General features: G+C 47.9%; 1 protein-coding gene across 1 annotated transcript in view; it reads left to right on the forward strand.

Moving 5' to 3' along the window:
* LOC133356930 (type 2 lactosamine alpha-2,3-sialyltransferase-like) overlaps positions 1–25176 on the forward strand; it is a 64281-nt gene that overhangs the window by 10055 nt on the left and 29050 nt on the right. Inside the window, 1 exon segment of the mRNA XM_061574631.1 lies at positions 15677–15798. Coding sequence (XP_061430615.1) covers positions 15677–15798 — 122 coding nt within the window.

Consider the following 25176-nt stretch of genomic DNA (forward strand, 5'->3'; position numbering starts at 1 on the left):
GCCACCGACCCTCCAGGGCCGTGGCTTTACGTAGACCCCCCCCCCCCCCCTGGGGGCACGTGAAGTGAGAAATAAACGCGTGAAATATTATGGTACGTGAGAGTCATTGGTGATTAATCGTGTCGTACGAGTCTGCCAATATACAATAACTCCGGTTAAATGTAAGTTCCTATGGTAACCTAGAATGACATCAAAGACCTTTCCAAACTCATTGGCAGTCAACAATGTTGGTTTCCAAGGGGGGAGAGTGAAAGCGGAGGTTTCTCGCTTGAGACGGGGGCCAAATAAAAGTTTGAGAATCACAGCTCTGGAGGGAGCCCTCCCAGAGCTTCCCCCACCCCCATCCCCTCGCTAGTGACTGCAGTGGCGTGCGCGAGTCACTGCAGGGCTGCGCCTTTGCTTGTTTCGCTCCGGGTTGCGAGTTTCGCCAGAGTCCCCGTGGCTCGCCTTCGCAAGGAGGATCCCCTGGCAAGTTGTCGTCGTCGTGAGACGGACTGATTTCTCCGTTGTGATCACGTTTTTTAATTATTTCGTGTCTTTTAGTTATTTTCGTCCCATCATTTTTTTTTTCAACGAGAGCTTTCATTGGCTTGGTAGTCGCAATAAATAGGATTTGGCCCTTTTATATATATATATATATAATTAGTGTACAGCGTTATTGGGATGCAATTACCATGAATGACGCATTATAAAATAAAATTATTATGAGTGTTACGTACATTCCAATCAGCTAAATTGCGGTGTAATTATTATTTTCATTATTATTTGAACCGCCACTTCGGCAACACAACAGCGGCGTCGGCGGCCGTCACGGGAACGTTTAACGTCCCCACTTGGTGAAGCAAACGGGCGGTATTAACCAGGACGGCCTGTCGGAAATTTCGATTCGAACCGGGATCACACACGGCTGCTTAGCGCAGTGGTTCTTAGCCTTGACTGCAGCCTTGCACACCTTTTGATTATCAATCGTTTACCAAAACAAATGCACGAATTACTCTTTGGTTCTTTCGGTAAAAATCACGTAGAAATTAATTAAAATAAATAATAGAATACGACTTTCGATTGCAACACAAGTAACCGTCATCAGGTGTGAATGAATGAGAAAACAAAGCTCGTAAACTTAGAAATGTAATGCAATGCAACACAGAGAGTCGGCTAACACAACAGATAACACTTTAACTGGTTGATTACGTTCTTCCAAAGATTGCTAAATTTGAGAGAGAGACAATAAATTAAAATACAATTTTAAATTTAATTATTTAATGTATTTTTTCTTTCTACGTGACTTTACCGAAAGAACCAAAGAGTAATTCCTGCGGTCACGAAAGCTTCTTATCAAGTTCAAATGTACGAAGTTAATAAACGCATTCGCGTTTGATGAAACAAAGTAAGTTGGACTCACGTGCCCCGTGCTTCAATTGCGCTTTCGAGGATTTACCTTCAAACAAAACACCTGGCCATGTCTCGCACCACCTGAGAGGGCATCTCGCACTCCCAGGGGGGTGAGTGCACCCCCCCCCCCAGGCCCCCCATGCCTTCGAGGTTACTCATTCGATACTTTTTCTTTTTTTGCTGCGCAAAAAAAACCCCGCAAGAAACCGATTTGCAGACATACGAACGGACACAATGGAAAAGCAATTACAGGATGGGATTTCAAGGCACGCTGCGGGAAAAAAAGAATGTAATTGTGCGGAAATAACTCGTGCAGCATGGTGGCGGGGAGGGGGGGTGGCATTTGAGAGCTTTTGAAAAAATTATTTGAAAAAAAATCAATGGATTGTTTTTAGAATCAAACGGGCAGCGTTCTACAGATATGGACACTGGGTATATCACGGTAACGGCCAGTGGAATCAGTGGGCAATATTTTAATTGTTTATTTTTAACACATTTTATTCGTGGATTACATTTTTCCCGTACGTTGAAACGTTTGACAAGGGCTGAAAAGAATGTTTGATTACATTTTTATATTATTATTATTCATTATAATCTTTATTTTATAAACATGTTCACATGTCTACCCCCCTTGTAAAAAAGACACGTATCTCCATATTTGTTCTGGTATAGATGAGCAAGTTAAAATAACGAATTTTATATTAAATTAAATGTACAGATGTTTGTTACTCCACTTCTGGACGAACGATTCCAGCATCAAACAATTAGTATTTGAGATATGATTCGGCAAAAAAACAGCGAATCTTGGGCGCGAGGTGTGTGCAAGATCGTGAGAGATGGTCGATTACAGAGACCGGTCATTGCATACAAACCCTCAGTGTGACGCCCAAGGCTCAATGGAGGGAGGTCAGAACGTGCTTTATTTGTTTCACACGTTTGCGTGTTTTTTTCCCGTGTTTAAAGTTTGTCATCGAAATCATAAAATCTTAAAGGAGATGTACAGCTCGGGTAAGGTTCCCGATAGATCCTGAGCTGCCTCTTGAAACAAAGTTGATGAGTGCATTACAGCATTAACCTGTTGCTCAATCACTGGCACTAATATTATCAATACTAACATTAATAATAGTAATACCATCAGAATAAAGTTTGGGGATATTATATATATATAACAACTACTGCATGCTCGTTAACAAAGAGACAAACACTTAAATCGTCCCAACTGGGCCATTCGGTCCGTTTCAGGAGAGCAAAATAGACATCGTTTTGCGGCCATCTTGAAAAATGGTCGTCTACTTGGATGTTCAAACAGCTTAACGGGACTTGAGTTCATTTTCCTTTCGGATTTTTGTTGTGGTCTGAAAAAGATCCGCCAATATCCACAATAGAAGTCTTTTTTGGGGTTAGATCACGTAAATATTAATGTGTCGTTAAACCCGCCGCCACCACCTGACAAGGTCAATTAGTAGGGTTTGTCACGTGAACAACACATGTTCAATTCATTACTAGTGTAGTGGCATAGATTAGTAATGTAGCAGCATAGCGCTGGCTGCTGGCAGGGAAGTGGATCTGTGGCTAACGGCAGCCCTGACGTCAGCAGGCCATGTGATACACCAGAGGGGGATCTAGGGGAAAGGTCACAGAAGGGGCACATCAAGAACCCACTGGTAGGTTCTAGAAAGGGGGCGTGTCCGGGGGCGGAGCCAGGCCACGCTGACAGCATAAGAAGGGCCCCTGTAGGGGACCTCGGGGCTGTCGACTGTAAGTGGGATCTCCGTCGTGCTGCTCAAGTCCATCGTCGTCGCTCGATATTGCGCTGTCGTACGGTTGTTGGCTGTATCGGTCAGCGCCATCGGTGTTCGACGGCTTGTGTTGTGTATAGGCTAAGATGTGTGTAGCCTAGGCGACTGTAGGGTTTGTGAAGGTAGATTGTGAGTGTAATAAAAGAAGTGCCTCCAAGAACTTCTGCCTCCGAGTTGAACCACTACACTAAAACAGCACTCACCGGTTGCGTGTTGGAGAGTAAACCCACAGCATTTACGGCTCTGGCTATCGCCTGATGAGGCTGGTTGTAATTCCTGGCGAAACGTCGTAGTCGAATCGTAAATGTTGTGGGTTTACTATCCAACCCACAACCGGTGAGTGCTGTACTAGTAACGAATTGGCACGTTTTGCTTTACGTGACAAACGCTTACTAATTGGCTGTGTCGGGCGGTGGTGGCAGTGGGTTTAACGACACGTTCCTATTTACGTGATCTAACCCAAAAACCTCTATTATCGTTAATATTGGTCGCGAAAGCCTCCTACGACGTGTTAGACTGATCCGCCACTGTCAATATCGCCACAAGCATGCTTCATTCGTGCTTGCGTCACAATTTGATTTACTTTCCTGGGCCCACACACAAAACACACGGTTCAAACAAGATCACGACCGCAGCTCCTGATTAACAACCGTATCAGCTGCACCTTTGCCGTGACAGTTAGAGGCGCAGCCCCCTGCAACTGCTTTACTCGCGACACCGCTGTCAGAAGGGGTCAGCGGTTCGTGTCGAAGATGTCGGCGTAACCCACACTTTACCTCCACCGCATGCGGCGACCTGCCGGTCCGGTCGACTAACTACGGTGTAAGCCATTTGTCTACTGCTGGATGGACAGCGGCTGTGTTTGGGTGGGTGGGTGGCATTAAAACAACAGCACAAAGCACTATTGTGCATTTTTTAGATTTAAAGCTTTCGTGACTGCAGGGATTCATCTGCTTGGTTCTTTCGGTAAAGTCACGTAGAAGGGAAGTAATACAATAATAAAAATAAACATAATAAAATTAAATAATATATTATTTTATTATGTTTTATTTTTATTAATAATAAATAATATCTTATTTTATTATGTTTTATTTGTATTATTTTATTACTTCCCTTCCACGTGACTTTACCGACAGAACCAAGAAGACAGTATTGTGAAATCAACTGCCCTGCCCGATATGGGGTTGGAACCCAACCCCTGATGCCTTGATATTTGGCGTTTGCATGTCTCTCTCCCCGTCGTCGTTTGGATTTTTGTCCATCCACATTTAGAACCAACGTCAAGCGTTTAGAGTAGTTGGCTGCTACTGTAAATTTACACATGATGATGATGATGATAAGACACGTGGTTGAGCTATCATTTGTCATAACCAGGTCGATTCTGAAAAAGAGCTACATTGTAGCTCAAGCGGGATCTTACCTGGTAAAAGTAAAAATACTTTAGTGTTAGTATGGGTCTAATTTTAGCATGGGTCTCTGTAGAATTCTGCAAGTCTCTATTGATCTCTATGGTTCTACACGGTTCTCTAGATCTATGTGGGTTTCTATGAGTATGGGTCTCTGTGGGTCTCTGTGGATCTCTATAAGTTTGCAGAAACACGCGTTTAGAGTTTTTAGCTGCAATATATTTCGACGCGTTGATGACGATGATGGTAAGCCACTTCGTTCTGCTATCATTTGTGATAGCCAGGTCGCTTCTAAAGTAAATATATAGCAACTCAAAATGCGACCTTACGTGGTACAATAAATAACAACTTTTTTATTGAACCGGCGACCTCCAGATTACGATGCCAGTGTGGCTCGCCGTTATACTGTGGCAGGGCACTGCAACAACAACAACTCAAACTTGACCAATATCTCCACCAAACACCCACCCGCCCCGCCCATCCAAACGCTCCCCCACATTCTTGCGAAACTTCGTTATTGCTGTGACCGAGAGTCACACGACTCCCCGGTCATGAGCTTCCCATTACAAGGCCTCGCAATTCTTCTCGCCGATTGTGTTCATATTGTTGCAACGACAAAAAAAAACGTCTCCGCCCTCCACCCCTCCTCCCCCACCCACCACCACCTCTTCTCTCACTGAGAGCAGTCATCATACCGACGACCTCTGCCTCAATCGGAGTCGGGATATTTATTCATACCGGAGGAAGCCGATGTGCTGTGACGCTCTTTTTGTCAACGGATGTCCCAGGAGACATCTCAGCGGCGTGGCTAGACAATTGTGTGTCGGCCGTGCCCCAGCACCGAGTCCCAAACGGAGCCCTCTGGGGGTGCTAGCTCCTTCCTTGCACCAAGGGACCACGCCAACCACGCAACGTCAATGCTGTCCCCTCCTCCTTCTCATCATCATCATCACGATCATCATCGTCGTCGTTATTCACTGTCAATCCATTGACAGACGAAGGCAATGCCTTACGTGGTCTTGTCATGCCACTGTCGGAATCAGAATTTTTATTTCGACTGCGGGAGGAATCCGATGAGCTATGAAGCTCTTCTACAACAGATGTCCAGTGTAGGGCACGGGGTCAGCCCGTGACATGAGACAATGCAATCTCGTTGCTCAATCTCCGCGTCAGTTGTCCTCTGACTACGAGCGAGTATCTATCTTGATAGATGTCTGGCTAGGGCGTCGCGGTGGCTCGGAGATGTTAACTACCTCGCCTGGTATGCAGCAGGTCGTGGGTTCAATCCCGACCCTGTCACCTGCTCTATATTTGGAGCTTGCGTGTCTCTCTCTCTCTCATCATCATCACGGTGGCTCGGAGATGTTAACTACCTCGTCTGGTATACAGCAGGTCGTGGGTTCGATCCCGACCCTGACGCCTGCTGCTCTATATTTGGAGATTGCGTCTCTCTCTCTCTCCCCGTGGTCGCGTGGATTTTTCTCGGTTTTCCCCTCCACATTTAGAATCAACGTCACGCGTTTAGAATATTTGGCCCCCTATACATCTGCACATGATGATAAGCCACTTTGTCCGGCTTTCATTTTTGATAGCCGGGCCGCTTCTAAAAAAAGCTACATAGCAACTCAGTGGGGCCTTATCTTAGGCCTCGACAAGGTAAGGTAAAGGTAAAAACAAAAAGCCTACCTTTGCCCTACCTTTTTCCTTACCACATTACAATCACTCTACCCTAACCTTTTACTTGCTTGTGTTGCAATCGAAACGTCGTAATATGCTATTATTTAATTTATTATTTTATCTTTAGACGTGACTTAACCGAAAGAACCAAAGAATAATTGCTGCAGTCACGAGAGCTCCAAAATTAAGAAGGTAAAAGGTTGTTTTATTAGAATTGTTTTATGAGAATTGTTTTATTATGTTTTATTTTTATTATTTTATTACTTCCCTTCTACGTGACTTTACCGAAAGAACCAAGAAGATGAATCCCTGCAGTCACGAAAGCTTGCAATCGGAAAGTAAAAGGTATGAGGTCAAAAGCAACAAGCCGACCTTTACCCTACCTTTTACCGTTACCCCATACAACTTACCCGATTACAGGGTAATTGCTGGGGCACTACACATGAACAAGGTTGATAACGGTAAATGCTAGCTAGAGCACTTTGTTGTCATATAGAATACTCTGGATGATTCCAATTTTAAATGGAAGCCACGGACTGCGCCACAGAGCTTTTAGCGAGCGGTAAACACAAGGTGTTTACCGGGTAATTCTTCCGCGCTACCCTACCCTTTACCTTACCCCTTGGCAAGGGTAAATTACCTTACTTTGCCGAGGCCTACCTTACCTCGCAACATATATTTTTTAATATATATAGTTTTAGTTTGATAGGCGCCGGCCAGGGTAGCCAAACAATTCAAGTGAGCGTCGGGCTTTGCTTAAATTCTGATCACGGTCCAAAGCCAATGGGTGGAACCTGCGAAAGCGCATGTCGGGGGACACATCTATCCCTCGGACAACAACAACAACATTAACAACGTGAACTTTCAACAAAGTTGGAATTGAGTAAAGGCGCAGCCCTGCAACTTCTCAGTCCACGCCGCTGCCGGTAGAAGCAAGGCCGGATGAAGGCGTGGAGGCTTTAGGGGCCTCCGTCAGCTGGAGGACCTCCAGAGATGAAGTGAAAAGTTATTTCGCTTGTCAATGCTGAATTGTATTTGTCGTTAGCCTTGTCAAAATAATTTTATTTTAACTTTGTCCAGAGATTAAGTGAAAAGTTATTTCACTTGTCAATGCTGAATTGTATTTGTCGTTAGCCTTGTAAAAATAAATGTTATTTTAACTTTGTTTTCCTTATGAGAATAATACTGGGGGCCTCACAGTACCTCCATCCCAGGGGGCCGACACAATCTGAATCTGGCCCTGAGTGGAAGGTGCCACCACTTAAAGGGGATCTCTAAAGAGCACCCCCCCCCTCTCTACAAGGGTATTCTTGGCCTACTCTTCCACAGCCTGGCCAGACACAAGGATGCCACGTGCAGCTCCATTTACTTCGTGCGATGCTCACCGCTGCACCACCACTCCACCCTGAGCTTCTTTCGCACCGTACGTAGCCAACCGTTGCTAATCGGAGGTGCGGGGAGAAGCTAAACGGTAAAAGCAGTTCTAAAGAAAATATTTTCAATCTGGATATAGAGTAGACACACTTGCACTTAAAAGATTTCCGCAAAATATAATTGCGGGGTTTCATTTGCTGTTGTCGTCAACTACTGCGCGTTCTGGTTCGTCTCTAGTTATGTATTTTATTCTTAATCTTCTTCTTCTTGCTGCCCGTTGCTGTTGTTGCTGTTGCTGCTGCTGCTGTTGTTGTTGCTGTTGTTGCTGTTGTTGTTGCTGTTGTTGTTGCTGTTGTTGTTGTTGTTATGTTTGGGAGGTTACTCAGCTGACAGCGGCTCCACCGCGCGCGCTCTTTGCTCCGTGGTTCCACGCTCATCGACGGTCGCGCGTGTGTGTGCCTGTGTGTGTGTGCCTGTGTGTGTGTGCGTGTGTGTGTGTGTGCCTGTGTGTGTGTGTGCCTGTGTGTGTGTGTGCATGTGTGTGTGCCTGTGTGTGTGCGTGGGTGTGTGTGCCTGTGTGCGCGCGCGTGTGTGTGCGTGCCTGTGTGTGTGTGTCTGTGTGTGTGCGCGCGTGTGTGTGCCTCTGTGTGTGTGCCTGTGTGTGTGTCTGTGCCTGTGTGTGTGCGCGTGTGTGTGTGTGCGTGTGTGTGTGTGTGTCTGTGTGTGTGTGTCTGTGTGTGTGCGCGTGTGTGTGTGCCTGTGTGTACGCGCGTGTGTGTGCGTGCCTGTGTGTGTGTGCCTGTGTGTGTGTGTGCCTGTGTGTGTGTGTGCACGTGTGTGTGCGTGCGTGCGCGTGTATGTGCGCGTGTATATGTGCGCGTGTGTGTGTGTGCGCGTGTGTGTGCGTGTGTATGTGTGCGTGCGTGTGAGCGTGTGTGTGCGTGTGTGTGTGCCTGTGTATGTGTGCGTGTGAGCGTGTGTGTGTGCGTGTGTGCGTGTGTGTGCGCGCATGTGTGTGCGGGTGTGTGTGCGTGTGGGTGAGCGGTAGTGTAGCGATTAACGCGCTACGCTATGATCCCGGCGATCAAAGTTCGATTCCCGTTCACGGCCAACACCAAGTGACGATTATCTGATCCTGTCCTGGGCCTCCCCTAGGTCGACTCAGCCTCAAATGAGTACCTGGCGTGGTGTGTAAACATCGCCACTGGGGAGACAAAGGCGGCCGGGCGTGGTGCTGGCCACCCCACCCCCGTTCGTGTGCCGCACCATCCTGCAGAGGTGTTCGCTAACAGCACTTGCCCCAACAGTCTGTTAAGGCTATATGGGGGATCTTTGTCTTTGTGTGTGTCCGTGTGTTTGGGTGGTTGTCTTGGAGTGCTCTGGCACCGTTCTTGCTGTTGTTTTGCTGCCAAAGCTTGGGAATTGGTAGACTCATGCAATATGAACTCATATACTTAATATAATTTATGTATTCATTTGTAAGTGAATTGCTTTCCTTCACTATATGTTTCACTCCGATGGGTTCTGTTGTTGTTTTTGTTGCTGCATTGCTCGTTGTAACTTTGTGACCCGCGCCTACTGGACATCTGTGGGGTGGGGGGGGGGAGTGAAAGAGCTTCATAGCTCATCGGATTTCTCCAGGATAAATAAACATTCTGAATGTGTGTGGGATTGAAGGGGCCTCAACGACCTATGCCCCCCCCCAGAGCCCCACCCCCCCCCAACCCCCTCCCCTCGTGCAGCTGATACACGTCAGGCCAAACCATCGGGGGTGGTCACTCAACTCGACGTCGTCAGGGTGGGAGGAGGCACGCGGGCGGGGAGCGGTGGCGCAGCGGTCAGCGCACTGCGCCACGAACCCCCGTGACCCGAGTTCGATTCCTGGCTCGCGGACAACACCCAGTGACGAGCGTCTGAACCCGTCCTGGGCCTCTCCTAGGTCGGCTCAGCCCTCAAATGAGTACCTGGTGCGGTTTGTAAACATCGCCACTGGGGAGACAAAGGCAGCCGGGCGTGGCGCTGGCCACCCACCCCCTTTCGTGTGCCGTTCCGGCCTTCACAGGTGCTGCTCGCTAACAGCACTTGCCCCTACAGTCTGTTAAGGCTACACGGGGGATCTTTCCCTTGGTCTTGGCCCGAGCGGCCTGGTGATCTTCACCGCACGCGCGGCCAACGTTGTTGCAACTTTGTGAAATTCCCAGAAATTTCCAAACGCTGATTGCGCTTTCGATAATCTGCGTGCGCTCACGACGCAAATGATGCATTTGGATCAATCAGGTTTGGGGTTGCCACCTGCCCCTGTTTGCATTCGCATCGCTCATGGCAAGGGTCAATTCTATCAAGACTCAAATTCACACGCTTTTTTCGAGCATGCTTTTAAATCGGCTCATCAATCCGCGACACGGACACACTTATCTCCACTAACTTGCAACGAAACGTGGCTGCCCAGTGAAATTGTACTGGGATCGAGAAGCGTTGCCGTGTTGGTTTGAGTCACACTGCATGTGCATGACACGTGGCCTGCATCCTGTGCCGGGAAATGCTGTGTGTGCAATCGCACATGCTGCAGTGCGTTTGCTACGAGCCAATACTCCAGCAAACACAGGTTCGGCGACCAACATCGATCATAAAGGTTTCTTTTTCGTCGCGTTAGATTGCATGAATATAAATGTGTCGTTAAACCCACCACCACCCGACACAGCCAATTAGTAAGGTTTGTCACGTAAACTGCACGTGCCAAATCGTATATAATCCGTTGTAATTTATATGACTAATTTATATAACTTATTAACAGGACAATTTTACATGACTCATTTATACGACTAATTTACATGACTGATTTATACGACTAATTTACGTGACTAAATTACATGACTAATTTATATGACTCATTTATACGAGTAATTTACATGACTAACACACTCTTTGGTTCTTTCGGTAAAGTCACGTAGGTAGAAACATAAAATTAAACAAAAAATAAGATATGACGACGTTTCGATCGCGACACAAGCGGTCGTCCTCAGGCAGAAAAAAATAATCCAGCAGTAGAACTGCTGATCCAGCGAGAGAGCTGTTACAACAAGAGGTTATATATGTGGCGATGGGCAAGCAAGCGGGGTCTGAGCTGGAAAGGAATTCCATCCACGGACGCAAGCATGTCATGTGTCGGAAGCTCATTTCATGCTAATCTCTCTCTCCCTAATCTCCCCCATGAACACAACTGACGTGCTTGCGTCCGGGGATGGAATTCCTTTCCAGCTCAGACCCCGCTTGCTTGCCCATTGCCACATATATAACCTCGTTGTTGTGTAACAGCTCTCTCGCTGGATCAGCAGTTCTACTGCTGGATTATTTTTTTCTGCCTGACGACGACCGCTTGTGTCGCGATCGAAACGTCGTGATATATTAATTTTAGTTTTGTTTTATTTTTCTACCTACGTGACTTTACCGAAAGAATCAAAGAGTATGGATTCCTGCAGTCACGAAAGCTTCAAATCAAGATTATATGACTAATTTACATGAATAATTTACATGACTAATTTATATGACTACAAGAACCCCCCTCTGGTCATCGCACGTGATAGTCTTTCAGTGATGACATCACCTTTACTCTATTTGAGACCGAATCAGGAAGACGTCTTCACAATTCTAGTAAATCTTCTGATGAAGCTGCCTGTTGTAATCACCAGCTAAACGTCAAAGTGCTCTAATTGTAAATATTGTGGGTTTACTCTCCAACGCACCGGTGTGTTGAAGTAGCAACTGATTATTCTTGGTTCTTTCGGTAAAGTCCGGTAGAAGGGAAATAAGAAAGTAATAAAAATAAAACATAATAAAATACAATTCTCACGACGTTTCGGCCACAACGCAAGCAGCCGTCCTCAGGTGAAGACCAGGTCAGTCGGGGAGACAGCGTCACGAAAGCTTTAAATCGAAATTTTGTAACTAATTGTTACGTTTTGTTTCTTTGACGCTGTCTCCCGACAGACCTGGTCTTCACCTGAGGACGGCTGCTCGCGTTGTGGCCGAAACGTCGTGATAATTATTTTATTATGTTTTATTTTTATTATTTTATTATTTCCCTTCTACGTGACTTTACCGAAAGAACCAAGAAGAACAATAAAATTCTCACGTTTCGATTGCAACACAAGCAATCATCATCAGGTGTAAAAATTACAGCAAGAAAATTTGCTGTGGTTGCTTGTGTTTCAATCGAAACGTCGTAAGAATTTAATTGTTTAATTTCTAATTATTTAATTATTTCCCTTCTACGTTACTTTACCGAAAGAACCAAGAATATGAATCCCTGCAGTCACGAAAGCTTTACATCGAAGTTTAGTAACTCATTGTTACGTTTTGTTTCTTTGAAAAACCCGTAGACAATTAGCTGTGTTGGGTGGTCGTGGTGGGTTAACGACGCATTTATTTTTACGCGAATTTTACTCAAACAAAACCCCCCTTTATTATGGACAAGTTATGAGAATAACCTTGCTCAACACGTGACACTCGTTGGTATGTGGTTGGAACTGTTGGACCAACGTTATCGCAGCGTCCCATGTTTGCCGTGCATATAAAGTCAAACAAACATTACTGCGCGCAGAGGGGTAAGGATGCAAAGATGGAATTCCGGCGAAAGGAAAAGCAAATGATACGTGTTTTTTTGCAAAGCCTTCAACTTTCACGGACACAAACGCATCTCCCCTGCGAGCCGGATGGGTTTATTTTGCCTGCGAACAGAGAAAGCCAGACCGGCAGGCAGACCCACACGTGCCCGTGACTTGCGTTGGCACGGAGTCGTCCGATGCTGCGGGGGTATATTAAACACTGTCCTCGTGTTTTGCGAAATGTCTGACGTCGAGAAGAGACTCTCTCTTCTTCTTTGTCGCAGAGACAAAAGATCTCCCTTTGTAGCCTTCACGAGACCCCGCCACGTGGGATGATTGTGACACTGCTGATACCCAGTCATCGGCAAGTACACTCGGCTCCACATCCTCCCGTGTACCACGTCTGTTATCTCTTCTACGAACCCATGGCGTATCCGTTTAGCCCCCCCCCCCTTTATCTGCCCAAAGAGGATAACGAACCCAGACGCTGCTGTTTAGCTTCACAAAGGGATCGGTGATTGCTGTTGCTGCTGCTGCTGTAGCAGTTGCCTTCTTCTTTTGCTTTCGTACGACTGATGTAGACGCACGGCGACAACTTCTGACAGTTGAGGTGGTCAAGCTCAGAGAACCGCGTGCAAACGCCGTGATGTCTCCTTCGTGCCCGTGGACCGCGGCATTTCGTCGTTACGCGTTGCATACGGTCTGCTCTTGATCACTTGATGACTACAGTCGCACCACTGCCCGTATCTACTGCCATGGTGTGTGCGGTAGATGCGGTTTATGGGTTGACCATGAACAGCTTCGTGGGAGATCAAAGCGTTGGGTCTTTCACAACGAGGCGGTGTTTGCTTGCGAGTCCTTTTGAACTCCACGCAGCTCGTCAAACTCCATCGGGGGGGAGTTGAACTCGCAATTGTTGAAGGGTTAAGGGCACGGGCCCAAAAGGGACTTGGCGTGACTTCAAGGACAAAGCACAATTATCAAAGACAACAAGCGCACATTCATCAACAACATTGTGGCCTTGAAGTGAAACAACATGGCAATGGAAATTCTTCATAGCGTGCTGTGAAGAAGTGTACTATGAAGAAGGGGGATTGCCAGATAGGGTCATTGCCCGAAACGTCACCTATTCAATATTTTTCTTCCTTTTAAAGGCCACAATCTAATTAGTGACGGGTGTGTTTAATTGTTTTTGTTGTTCTTGTTGTTAATTGTGCTTATACGCAACTGTCAACGCAGCAGCAGCAATCGACAATTAATGTATGAAGATAAACAGCAGCATGTGCGTGGCCCTTTGAGTCGGGCATTATCGATTATTGGAGCAAGGGCTAATGTGGTCCGTGCTACAACCAGGCAATGATTGTGGGTTGAGCTGACCTAGAGGAATAGGGCAAGGATTAGATTAATACTTTATTCCAATTACCAAGATTGTGCATGGGCAGAAATGTAAACCAATGTTATTGGGTTCACAGCCTGAAGCATTTATTCATGAATGCTCCGCAAGGTACAATACAACTCCACGTGCATTTACATAACATCTAAATAGAGCAACATCTCAAAGCACACACACACTGTCTGTGTGTGCGCGCTTACACGCACACAAAGCTAAATATTAACCGTGCAGCCCATACGGGCCGCTGGGGCAAGTGCTGTTAGCGAGCACGTGGGAAGGCCGGCACGGCGCACAAGAGAGGGTCACGTGGCCAGGACCACGCCACATTTTGTCTGCCCGGTGTCGATGCTTGCACACCGAAACAGACAGGAGCTGTACTAATTTAAGGCTGAGTCGACCTAAGGGTGTCCCAGCACTGCAGTGCTCATTTGAGAAGAAGGCCCCTTTGCACGGAACGAAGCGTGCACGTGCCGTGTTGTGAGATCGTTTTGCTCCTTCCCATCAATTTTGTCTGAGCCATCGAACAAAGGCGGTGTTCACCGCATCATCGCCCGCTTTCAGATGCGCTTCTGCGGCCGTCTGGAACGCTCTTCCTTCCGATAGCAGGAAGCCGCTGTGAGCTATGCACTTTTAAATCATCATCTCGATTGAAAACTCACCTCTTTAGAACTGCGTTTGGTGTTTAGTTTGTTGTCTTTCCCCACTGTTGGCTACGTAACGGTGCAAAAGAGGTTCAACATACGTCCGTATGTGCATTTGCCCTGGACTTTGTGTGTGTGCGCATGTGCAACCCGAACTGTATCGCTGTGCATTAATGTAATGAGGAGGCCAGTCCCCAACCTCACTTAATTCACTCAGCCCCTCACCCTTTCCACGGATCGCATTGCCCGCCTTATTGATGATGTGGCTGGCTAATAAATTGCGTTGGACGACCGCCCGATTCGATAGCGTGTGCATCCCAAGCACAATGCGCGCGTTTCATAAACGAAAAAAAATAAGCACACCCGGAGCGGCCTGCGATGCTGCGCAGGCGTTCATCTCGGTTCGTCGAGAGCGGCGGAGATCGCGTTTCGTCAGCAAGGGCATTTTAAATCCCATCGTCATCACCACCATCAACATCATCATCACCACCACCAACATCATCATCATCACCATCATAACCATCATCATCACCACCACCATCATCACCACCATCAACATCATCATCACCACCACCATCATCATCATAATCATCATCACCATCATAACCTTCATCATCACCACCACCATCGTCATCATCATAACCATCATCATCATCACCATCCCTTCAGCATCGATAAAATTAGTACCACGTCACGAGCACGTGCCACTTGCTGGGAAAGTGGGAAATTAGCGGTTGTATTCCTATGGTCCCCCGCCGTGTGAATGTGGAATTTCCAGCGCCAGCTTAAGCCTTACTCATGGGGAGGAGTACAAGCCAATGCAGACTTGAGCAGGGAGACTCTTTGTTGTTGTGAATATCGTGGGTTCGCTCGCCAACACACAACCGGTGTTGCTGTACCAGTAACGAATTGCCATGTTTGGATTGCGTGACAACCCTTACTAATTGGCTGTGTCGGGCGGTGGCGAGTTTAACGACACATTGACATGGTTACGCCATCCAACTCCCCAAAAAAACCTCTATCGTGGATAATATTGGTCGCGAAAGCCTCCGTGTTAAACAGGGGGACTCTTGCTACGGATGATATTGTTGCTGTTGTTGCGATTGTCGTTATTATTACATCCTAATCGAGGACAACCAGAGCTTGGGCAATTGTTGGCACCGGATCTGGCTGCCTCGCCGCTTGCCTGCTGATTCGCGTGCCTCCGAATCGCTCTCCCTCCTCGTTCTCTTTCTCTCCCCCTGACAGAGCGAACGAAAAACTGCGCGCGCCGCGCATTCTGCGTCGTCGTTATCATCGCCGCGTATTTGTGTCGTTGCTGTTGCCGCTGCTGTCGTCGTCGTCGTTGTTGTTGTTGTTGTTGACGACACCGTGCTGTCTCGTTTGGCAGAGTTCCACGCAGGAAGATGCAGTCGCGATGGCATTTGCTCAAAATCATGGCCGCGGCAGCAGTCCTCTTCTGCCTCTACGGCGTCTTCCAGTTCAACACGCTCCTCCGCAGCTTCGCAATCGGTACGACACCCCCCCCTACCCCCAACTTTGCCCTCTGCCCTTCCCCCCCCCCATCCCTCCGCATGAGCACTGAATTCACAAACGAGAGGACCGTTCTTTTTTTTTTTTCCACTGGCACATCCGAGCCGTGCCGCCGCGGGGCACTAGCGGTACGCCGTGGATTTTCATTTCGCAATTCAAAGAGCCGGGCCGGAACCGAGCCGTGATATACGCTGGCAACAACGAGACATCTCTGAATGTGGCTCGGGGCCAAGCTGGGCCATGGAGCAGGGTTAATTCATAATTTTCATCGAATGTCGCAGAAGATCCCTGGGGCTTTGATCTTCCACGATGCTCATGGCTCCACGCTAAACCGCATCCACTGCGCAAACCATGGCAGATGCGGATAGCTGATGCACAAATGGAGAAAATGTTCAACTTTCCAGTAGTGGTGCGACTGTGATCACCCAGAACAAGACCGTGCAGCGTGCGACGAAGGAGAAATCGCCACAGCGATAACACTCCACTTACCCCTGACGCGGTTATCTGGGCCTGGTCACCTTAATGTGAAACTGCAGATTTGACTCTGCATCTACATCAGCCGAACAAAATCAATGAATAATGCGGGCGATACACGAAGTGCGACTCGGGCCATTTGTTACCATGTGACCCCGGTCAGCCGTGACGCTGTGAGGACACGTGTTACGTGAACAACTGCGGCACTGCTCGGCTTCTGCAGTGGCTGGCTGGCTCGATGGTGCCCTGGCACGGCTCGCTTGTACAGTGGGAAAGAGGCACAGAGGGACTGTAGAATTTAAACAAAATATCTGGTCACGAGAGAGAGGGAGACTTTTGACTTTTAAATAACTTTTATTGCCGCCAGCAGCAAAAGCACTGGAGGGGATTTCGATATGAAATACACAAGTCACCAGCAAACAATTGAAAATAAACGCTACAAATCCACGCGCTTTGGCGCTAAAAGCACCGCGCACAACACGAAAGAAAGGTTACGTGGTTGTGGTGGTCATCGCGCACGCCACAGTGACGAGCGAGCGCTTCAGAAGATGAACATGATGGTGCCGTCCACGCTGCTACAGAGGGCTTTTCCGGCTCCCTAGCGTTCGAAGAAGACGTGCACATCACCGACATGTGTGTGGTATGCGTACTCCAGCCGGAGAGGGAGATAGAGGGAGATGGGGGGGACTACAGAATCTGGAGTGGCCGGGTGTGTATGATGATGGAGTGCTACGGTGGTGAGATGTTAACTACCTCGCCTGTTATACATCAGCTCGTGGGTTCGATTACAACCCTGACGCCTGCTCTATATTTGGAGTTTGCATATTATATCTCTCTCTTTCTCCGTGGTCCCGTGGACTTTTCTCCGGATACCCCAGTCTTTCCTCTCCATAGTTTAGAGTCAACGTCACGCGTTCAGAGCATTTGGCTGCAATAGATTTCCACGTGACGATAAGATACTTCGCCGACCTATAATTTGTGACAGCAGGTCGCTCCGGAAAAATAGAGCAGCTACGCAGCTGCAGCTCAGTAGGGGGCCTTGCCTGGTAAAATAAAAAATAAAAAAATAAAAAAATAAAAATAAAAAAATAAAAAGTGGTTTTAGTTTCATGGGGATGCGGGTGGCACGGCGAGGAAAGATGACTCTGGGATGGACGGAGACCGTGGATGCAGAAGCCACAGCTGCATCGAACGTGGCTCAGCGCTGGCACGGTGTTGAGATCGAGAACGAGTTTCCACGCAGGGGGAACATTCCGTGAGGACGGCACCACTGGCTGGCGTTATGCCCGAGTGTTTTTTATCTTGTACAGCCCCACGAGAAAAAAACTAAAAACTCTGCGCTCATCTTCGTGCGAACGACACCGGAATGCCATCACCCACCCACCACCCCTCACCCCGCAAGGCTCCACGAATGACAACAGACCACCACCGCCACCCCCATGCTCCACGCTCAGGGCACTCGCGAATTGGACGAGAATCCCCGCGACTGGAAAGCCGGCGGTGATGATCAAATAAAGACCATTGGCTCACCGCCACAGGAATTTTGAATTTGCACCACGGGCTCAGGGCTACGGGTGGCTAATGATCTCCAGCGCTCTCCTCGTGCGAGCATTGAGACACGGACGCTCTCATGCTTACAACTAAAACGCAGCTGTTTATTATTTTGCCAGGTAAGGCCCAATGAGCTATTGGCTCTGTCAGAAGCGACCTCGCTATCACGAATGATAGCTCGGCGAAGTGGCTTATCGTCGTGTGGACATTGACAGCAGCCAAATACTGGCTGCTGTCAAACGCGTTGATTCTAAACGCCAAGGGGAAAATCGGAGGACCCGGAGAAAAATCCACGCGACCACGGGGAGAGAGAGAGAAAAACAAGGAAAATCCAAATATACAGCAGGCGTCGGGGTCGGGATTGATCTCACGACCTCCTGTATACCAGGCGAGGTAGTTAACATATCCTAGCCACCGTGATGATGATGAGGATGAGAGAGAGAGGCACGAAAACTTCTAAATTAATCAGGAGTCAGGGTGGGGATAGAACGCACGACCTCTTGTACACCAGGCGAGGTAGTTCATATGTCCCCATCGATGACCATTAGGAGTGGGTCAGACGGTTACGACAACAAACAATCCCCAAAAAAACTGATAGGAGTGCAAAGTATAGGAAGTGTAATCAAATCACTATAAATACATGAATAGACTAAAACTAAACTACGTTTTTTTTATTTTACCAGGTAAGCCCCACTGAGCTGTACAGCTCCTTTTCAGAAGTGACCTGGCCACAAATGATAGCTCAACGAAGTGGCTTTATCGTGGGGAAATGTATTGTAGCCGAATACTCTTAACGAATGTTGATTCTAAACGTGGAGGGAAAAACCGGAGGACCCGGAGAAAAATCCACGGAACCACGGGGAGAAGAGCGAAAAAAAGATAGAAAATTCAAATATACAGCAGCAGGCGTCAGGGCGATCGGAATCGAACGCACGACCTCCTGTATACCAGGCGAGGAAGTTAACATCTCGCCACCGAGGCGTCCCAATGGAGAGATGGACGGGGGAGGTGGGGTTCAAGATAACCCTCGTAAATACGATCCGGTAAGAACGACACTTACCGGAGAGTTGCGTTGCTCAGATGTGTTGAGAAAAAAACCGGAGACATTTAGTTTAGATCAAAACTTGAACCGCGGCCTCCACCCCCCACCCCCCCCCCCCAGTCATCTGTTGTTCCAAGGTCTCTTGCACGGGAGGTGGCGGTGGGGGAAAGGGATCGGGGTGGTCCAAGCATCTGCATACAATTCCCCCCCACCCGCTGAGCAGTTCATACTTTATCCAATGCTCACGCGGATTCGTTTCAGCCGCAACTTTGCCAATTTGGCAAAGCTGTAAAAACCACCAGAGATGACTTTAAGCTCGGTTTGGGTTGACGACCAAAAAATAAATACACGTGGTAGGTGGGGAGGGTCGGGGGGAGCGGGAGAGTGGGGGGGTGGAGTTGGTGGAGGGAGGCACTGATGGTAACAAAAACGATGCTTTTCCGTATTCGATGGACGTACAGTTAAATGAGAAGTAAAGATTTTGTACCAAGCATTGTTGTCGGATTAAGCTAGTGTGGGGCCTGTAGCATTTGTTTTCAAGGGGCACTACATTTTAAAAAAAACGTAAATATTAGAACACAATCTTTTTTACTTGCCTAGTGAAGTAATTGTATTATTTCATTTGCAATACAGCCAGAAAATACGACAAATTGCTAACTTGAAACACCCAGTCGTTCATGAAGGTTGAAGGCGGTATAGTACTATAGTAATAGAGCAAGTGCAGAATCACTGAACCGGAATTGATAGCTTGAAAGCATTTAGCGCGTGGCCATTGAAAGTGCGGGGCCCGTAGCATCATGTGTAGCTACTTGTGCTACGAGGATAATCCGGCACCGCCGAGGGAAGACGCAAAAACGTCAATAACGATCTTGAAGCATCCTTCGTTGAACACAAAGATCCCCCGTGTAGCCTTAGCAGGCTGTAGGGCAAGTGCTGTTAGCAAGTAGCACCTATGAAGGCCGCCACGGCACACGAGGGGGGTGGGTGGCCAGCACCAAACCCGGCCGCCTTTGTCTCCCCAGTGGCGATGTTTGCTACACACCGCACCAGGTACACATTTGCGGCTGAGTCGACCTAGGAGAGCACCCCAGGACCGGTTCAGATTACCGCTATCGCTGGCGTTCTGTTGAACGACCCCCACCCTCAATACCCCCCCCCAGCACCCCCTCGCCCCGCCCCTCGTGCCCCCCCCCCCCCCTCCTCCCTCGATACACCCCCTCCCCTCGTCTCGCGTTGGACGGCAGCGTTCGGATTGGCTGGACGGCAGCCAATCAAAAGCGGTCATTTGGTGGTCCAATCCCATTAAATAGTTAAATAGATGGATGGGCCTGTCAGATTGATCCTTTGACCTGTAAATGTAATAAACAAGCTGGGTATTGAACATTCGTGAGATAACGTGGCAATTCATATGGGGCCTTAGAGCAAAGGGACACTGACAAAATGATATAAATATATACATGCGTTTTAATATCCTGACATGAAGGCAACTGGACTGGACATGACAATTATCTCAAGCGAATTGGATAGCCATTTTTTTCACAGGGTAACTATTTTATTATTTATATTGTTATTATTACTGTCACGCCGATTCTTTAGCTAGGAAAGCCTCACTGGATCTCAAGACTATTTTTCAAGAGGGTCCTGCCAATTGTTCGCAGTCGACGGGGGATGATGCTGCTGGGTCTGATTCCTAATTTGAAACGGTGATGCGTAGTAGTAGTAGTAGTGGTCGACTCAGAGTGAGTTCATGGTACGGTGTGTAAACATCGCCACTGGGGGATACAAAGGCAGCCGGGCGTGGTGTGCCGTGCCAGCCCTCATAGGTGCTACTCACTAACAGCACTTGCCCCAACAGTCGTTTAAAGGCTATACGGGGGATATTTGTCTTTGCTTGATTCCTATGAGAAGTTTCGCGGTTAATTTCTCAGCAGTGCTGTCCATGACAGTTACATTTTTGTTTAAAGCTACGGGAGGATCATCATGGGTCCTCCTTTGCCAGTACCAAAATATACTAAAAAGGTGTCAGTTTTGTTGCCAGAAAAAGGGGAAAAACCCTATTAGTATATTTTGGTACTAGCAAAGGAGGTCCCATGATGTAGCTGCTCGCCCCGAGCTCTCATTACTCTGATAGTGCGTTGTCTTTGAACTGTGCGCCTTTTGGCGTCATCTGGTCGAACACCATATGAGACTAGGCTCTAAAGAAAGCTGTCTCTGGTGTGGACCAATCAGTTTCAAGGACAATGCATAAATTATCAGAGTATTGTTTTTTGTTTGCATTTGACTGCAAGTATTGTGGTTAATGTAAGCATGATTCCTTGTAAAAAGGTGTCAGTTTTGTTTCCATAAAAAGGGGAAAAACCCTATTAGTCTACGGGAGGATATCGCAAAACCCAGAGAGGGAAGAAGTCACGCAGAGCAGGGGAACGTCCACACGCCGCACACAAAGCCAGGCGTGGAATCCGCGACCTTCCATCGCCCCCCCCCAACTCGCTCCACCGCAGAGCCACCTGGTGGGACGGAAGAAGCACGCGTGTGTACTGTATGTTGGACTTCTTTTGCACCGTACGTAGCCAACCGGGCCCGAGGACGTCCCCCCTCTATCTCCGCATGGCAGTTGCATCCGATTGGCCAGCGAAAATGTTGGGGGGGGGGCTGGATGGAGGGGGGGCGGTTGGTGACGGCATGCGGGCAGGGGGTGGATGGTGGGGGGGGGGGCAGGGGGAGCCCGCAGATGACTGCAGGCAGAGCAGTCCACCTGGGGCGACTGCCTCGGGCCCCGCACTTTGTGGGGGGGGGTCACACGGAGTGATTTGCCCCGGGCCCTGCACCGCCCCCCCCCCCTTCCCCTATGGACGGCACTGGCTGCAGGCATTGTGTTGGTGTCTTTCTGAGTTTAATACAGACGAGGGGAACCCTAGGGAAAGGAGGGGGGAGTGCTATGGGGGGAAGAGGGGGGGCATGAGGATTGGGGAATGAGGATGGGGCATGATAATGGGGCATACAAGCAGCTGCGGTATAACGGCGCCAGTTAATGCGGTTTAGAATATAAATATATCTTGGCTCCAAACTGAGCGGTTCACCAGAGTTAGTGCTCGTACCAACATTATCATCACCAACATCAACATCCTCACCAACATCAACCTCATCACCAACATCATCATCAACATGATCACCATCATCAACATCACCAACATCATCATCATCACCATCAACAACATCACCAACATCACCAACATCATCATCAACATCATCACCAACATCAGCAACATCATCACCAACATCAACAACATCATCACCATCAACAACATCACCAACATCACCAACATCATCATCAACATCATCACCAACATCAGCAACATCATCACCAACATCAACAACATCATCACCATCATCAATATCACCAACATCACCAACATCATCATCAACATGATCACCATCATCATCAACATCATCACCATCGTCAACAACATCATCACCATCATCAATATCACCAACATCATCACCATCAACAACATCACCAACATCACCAACATCACCAACATCATCATCAACATCATCATCAACCTCATCACCAACATCATCATCAACATGATCACCATCATCAACATCACCAACATCATCATCACCATCACCAACATCACCAACATCACCAACATCATCATCAACATCATCACCAACATCAGCAACATCATCACCAACATCAACAACATCATCACCATCATCACCATCACCAACATCACCAACATCACCAACATCATCATCAACATCATCACCAACATCAGCAACATCATCACCAACATCAACAACATCATCACCATCATCAATATCACCAACATCACCAACATCATCATCAACATGATCACCATCATCATCAACATCATCACCATCGTCAACAACATCATCACCATCATCAATATCACCAACATCATCACCATCAACAACATCACCAACATCACCAACATCACCAACATCATCATCAACATCATCATCAACCTCATCACCAACATCATCATCAACATGATCACCATCATCAACATCACCAACATCATCATCACCATCACCAACATCACCAACATCACCAACATCATCATCAACATCATCACCAACATCAGCAACATCATCACCAACATCATCACCATCGCACAGTAACGCCGGGTAGGACAATCATCGGTTCCCCGGCTGTTGTAGAATCGGCGACATTCCTCGCGTCTTTTCGAATTCTCCGTCAGCCACACCAACTCGGGTTTCCAATTAACTAAAATTAAAGGACCTGGCGCAGTGCGCATTTCAAATTCCCAGATAGAAAACTAAAATCGCCGCTGTAGTCTGAGACAAGATTTAGTGTTGTTGTTGTTTATTGTTGTTTTGGCTCGTGGTTGAGTCTGGGACTTTTGCAGTCGTAAACGATTCTGAAAAAAAACAACGCCGTTCCGATTTAGAATGTTAACCAATTTGCTGGTAAATGCATGAAGGAGTGCATGTAACTAGAAGTAATTTATTTTTGCATTTATTATTTTACCAGGTAATGCAACACTGAGCGATATAGTTATATATTTTTATTTTCTTTGAACCTATCTACGTGACTTTACCGAAAGACCCAAGAATATGAATTCCTGCAGTCACGCAAGCTCGACACGTTTTGTCAATAACAGCGCACGCACTCTGGTTGTGTGTGTGGCCTTAAAAGGGGCACGTGAATAGTCGGCGACGTTGCAGGGGCAATAGGCCCTCCGGCAGTGCGTAAAATGTGCCTTGAAAAAGGGGGCATTGCCCGAAACGTCGTCTGTTTTCCATTTTTTTTCCTTTTAAGGCCGCGCGCGCACCACACACACACACACAGAGAGTGTTGCTGTGTGTGTGTTGTATACATGTTGTATTAATTGTGCACCACTGCCAAACGCAGCAGCAGCAGCAGCAGCGTCGTCATCGACTCCGAAGACACGTTTCGTTTCAACGCCGCTCATACATTTAGACGGACGTTCCGTTACCGAATGGAACTTGGCATTCCTAAAAATTAAGCTAATTAAGTAACGACGTGGTTATCCCCCCCCCTCCACCACCCGCTAAAGTGTATAATGGGCGTGCAATGGTCCAGTGCACTCAACATTCCAAACGTTTTGGGCGACTTCAATTTGGTCGCGAACGTTCCATTACGCAGTGGCTGGAAAGTGACAACAAATAAATAAACAATGTAGTTATTCCCAGCGCAAGGCGGAGTTAAATGCCGGTCCAACATTGGATGACGCTTGGTGTGTGTGTGTCTGTGTTGTTAGTCAACCTAGCTCGACTCAGCCGGTGTGTCGTGAGCATCGCCACTGGGGAGACAAAGGCGGCCGGGCGTGGTGCTGGCCACCCAACGCTCGTGTGCCGTGCCGGCCTTCATAGGTGCTCGCTAACAGCACTTGCCCCAACAGTCTGTTACAGGCTATACGGGCGATCTTTGTCTTTGGATGTGTGTGTTGTGGGGAGTGGTGGTTCAGCGGTTAGCGCGCCGCGCTACGAACCCGGCGACCCGAGTTCGATTCCCGCTCACGGCCACCAACACCGGCGACGATTATCTGAACCGGTCCTTGGCCTCCTCTAGGTCGACTCAGCCACTGGGGAGACAAAGGCGGTCGGGCGTGGTGTTGGCCACCCACCACCTCGTGTGCTGTGCTGGCCTTCTTAGGTGCTGCTACTCGCTAACAGCACATACCTCAACAGTATATTGAGGCTATACGGGGGGGAAAGAGATCTTTGTCTAACGGTTCGTACCCAGTGGGATGGAGCCTTATGCAGGAGCCCCTGGTTATCATAGCCCCGCGTTATCATAGTGAGTAACACATCAGCTTTCACCACCGAGATGATGATTCGTAATAGATTTTTATTAGGGAGGGGGGGGGGGATGGGGTCAGATTGAACATTGATTAGGTCCCAAAATTATACAGGCTACTGCCCTGATGATGCTGCTGCTGCTGGTTGTAGCTCTCCCGAAACGTCAGACTACCCAGGTGTTCAACGTTGTGCGGATCGCCCTGCAACCAAATCCCCGGCGGTGCTGCTGAAGCGAGAAAGCATTTGGCCACTTTTGTTAGTCACGTGACAATTTATTTTTATTGGCTGCGTCGGGTGGAGGAGGGTTTACGGCACAATTTGTTCACGCGATCTGACCTCAAACAAAAATTATGAATCATAATGTACGAATGAATGTTGAACTTACTTCGCACAGTATGTAGCCAACCATGCCCATCGGCGGTGCGGGAGGAAGCACAACAAACTATGGGTCTCTGTGTGAGTCTATGGGTCTCTGT

The sequence above is a fragment of the Lethenteron reissneri genome, chromosome 56, assembly GCF_015708825.2.
Source record: "Lethenteron reissneri isolate LAM-NWPU_2019-01 chromosome 56, ASM1570882v1, whole genome shotgun sequence".
NCBI classification, from domain to species: Eukaryota; Metazoa; Chordata; class Hyperoartia; order Petromyzontiformes; family Petromyzontidae; genus Lethenteron; species Lethenteron reissneri.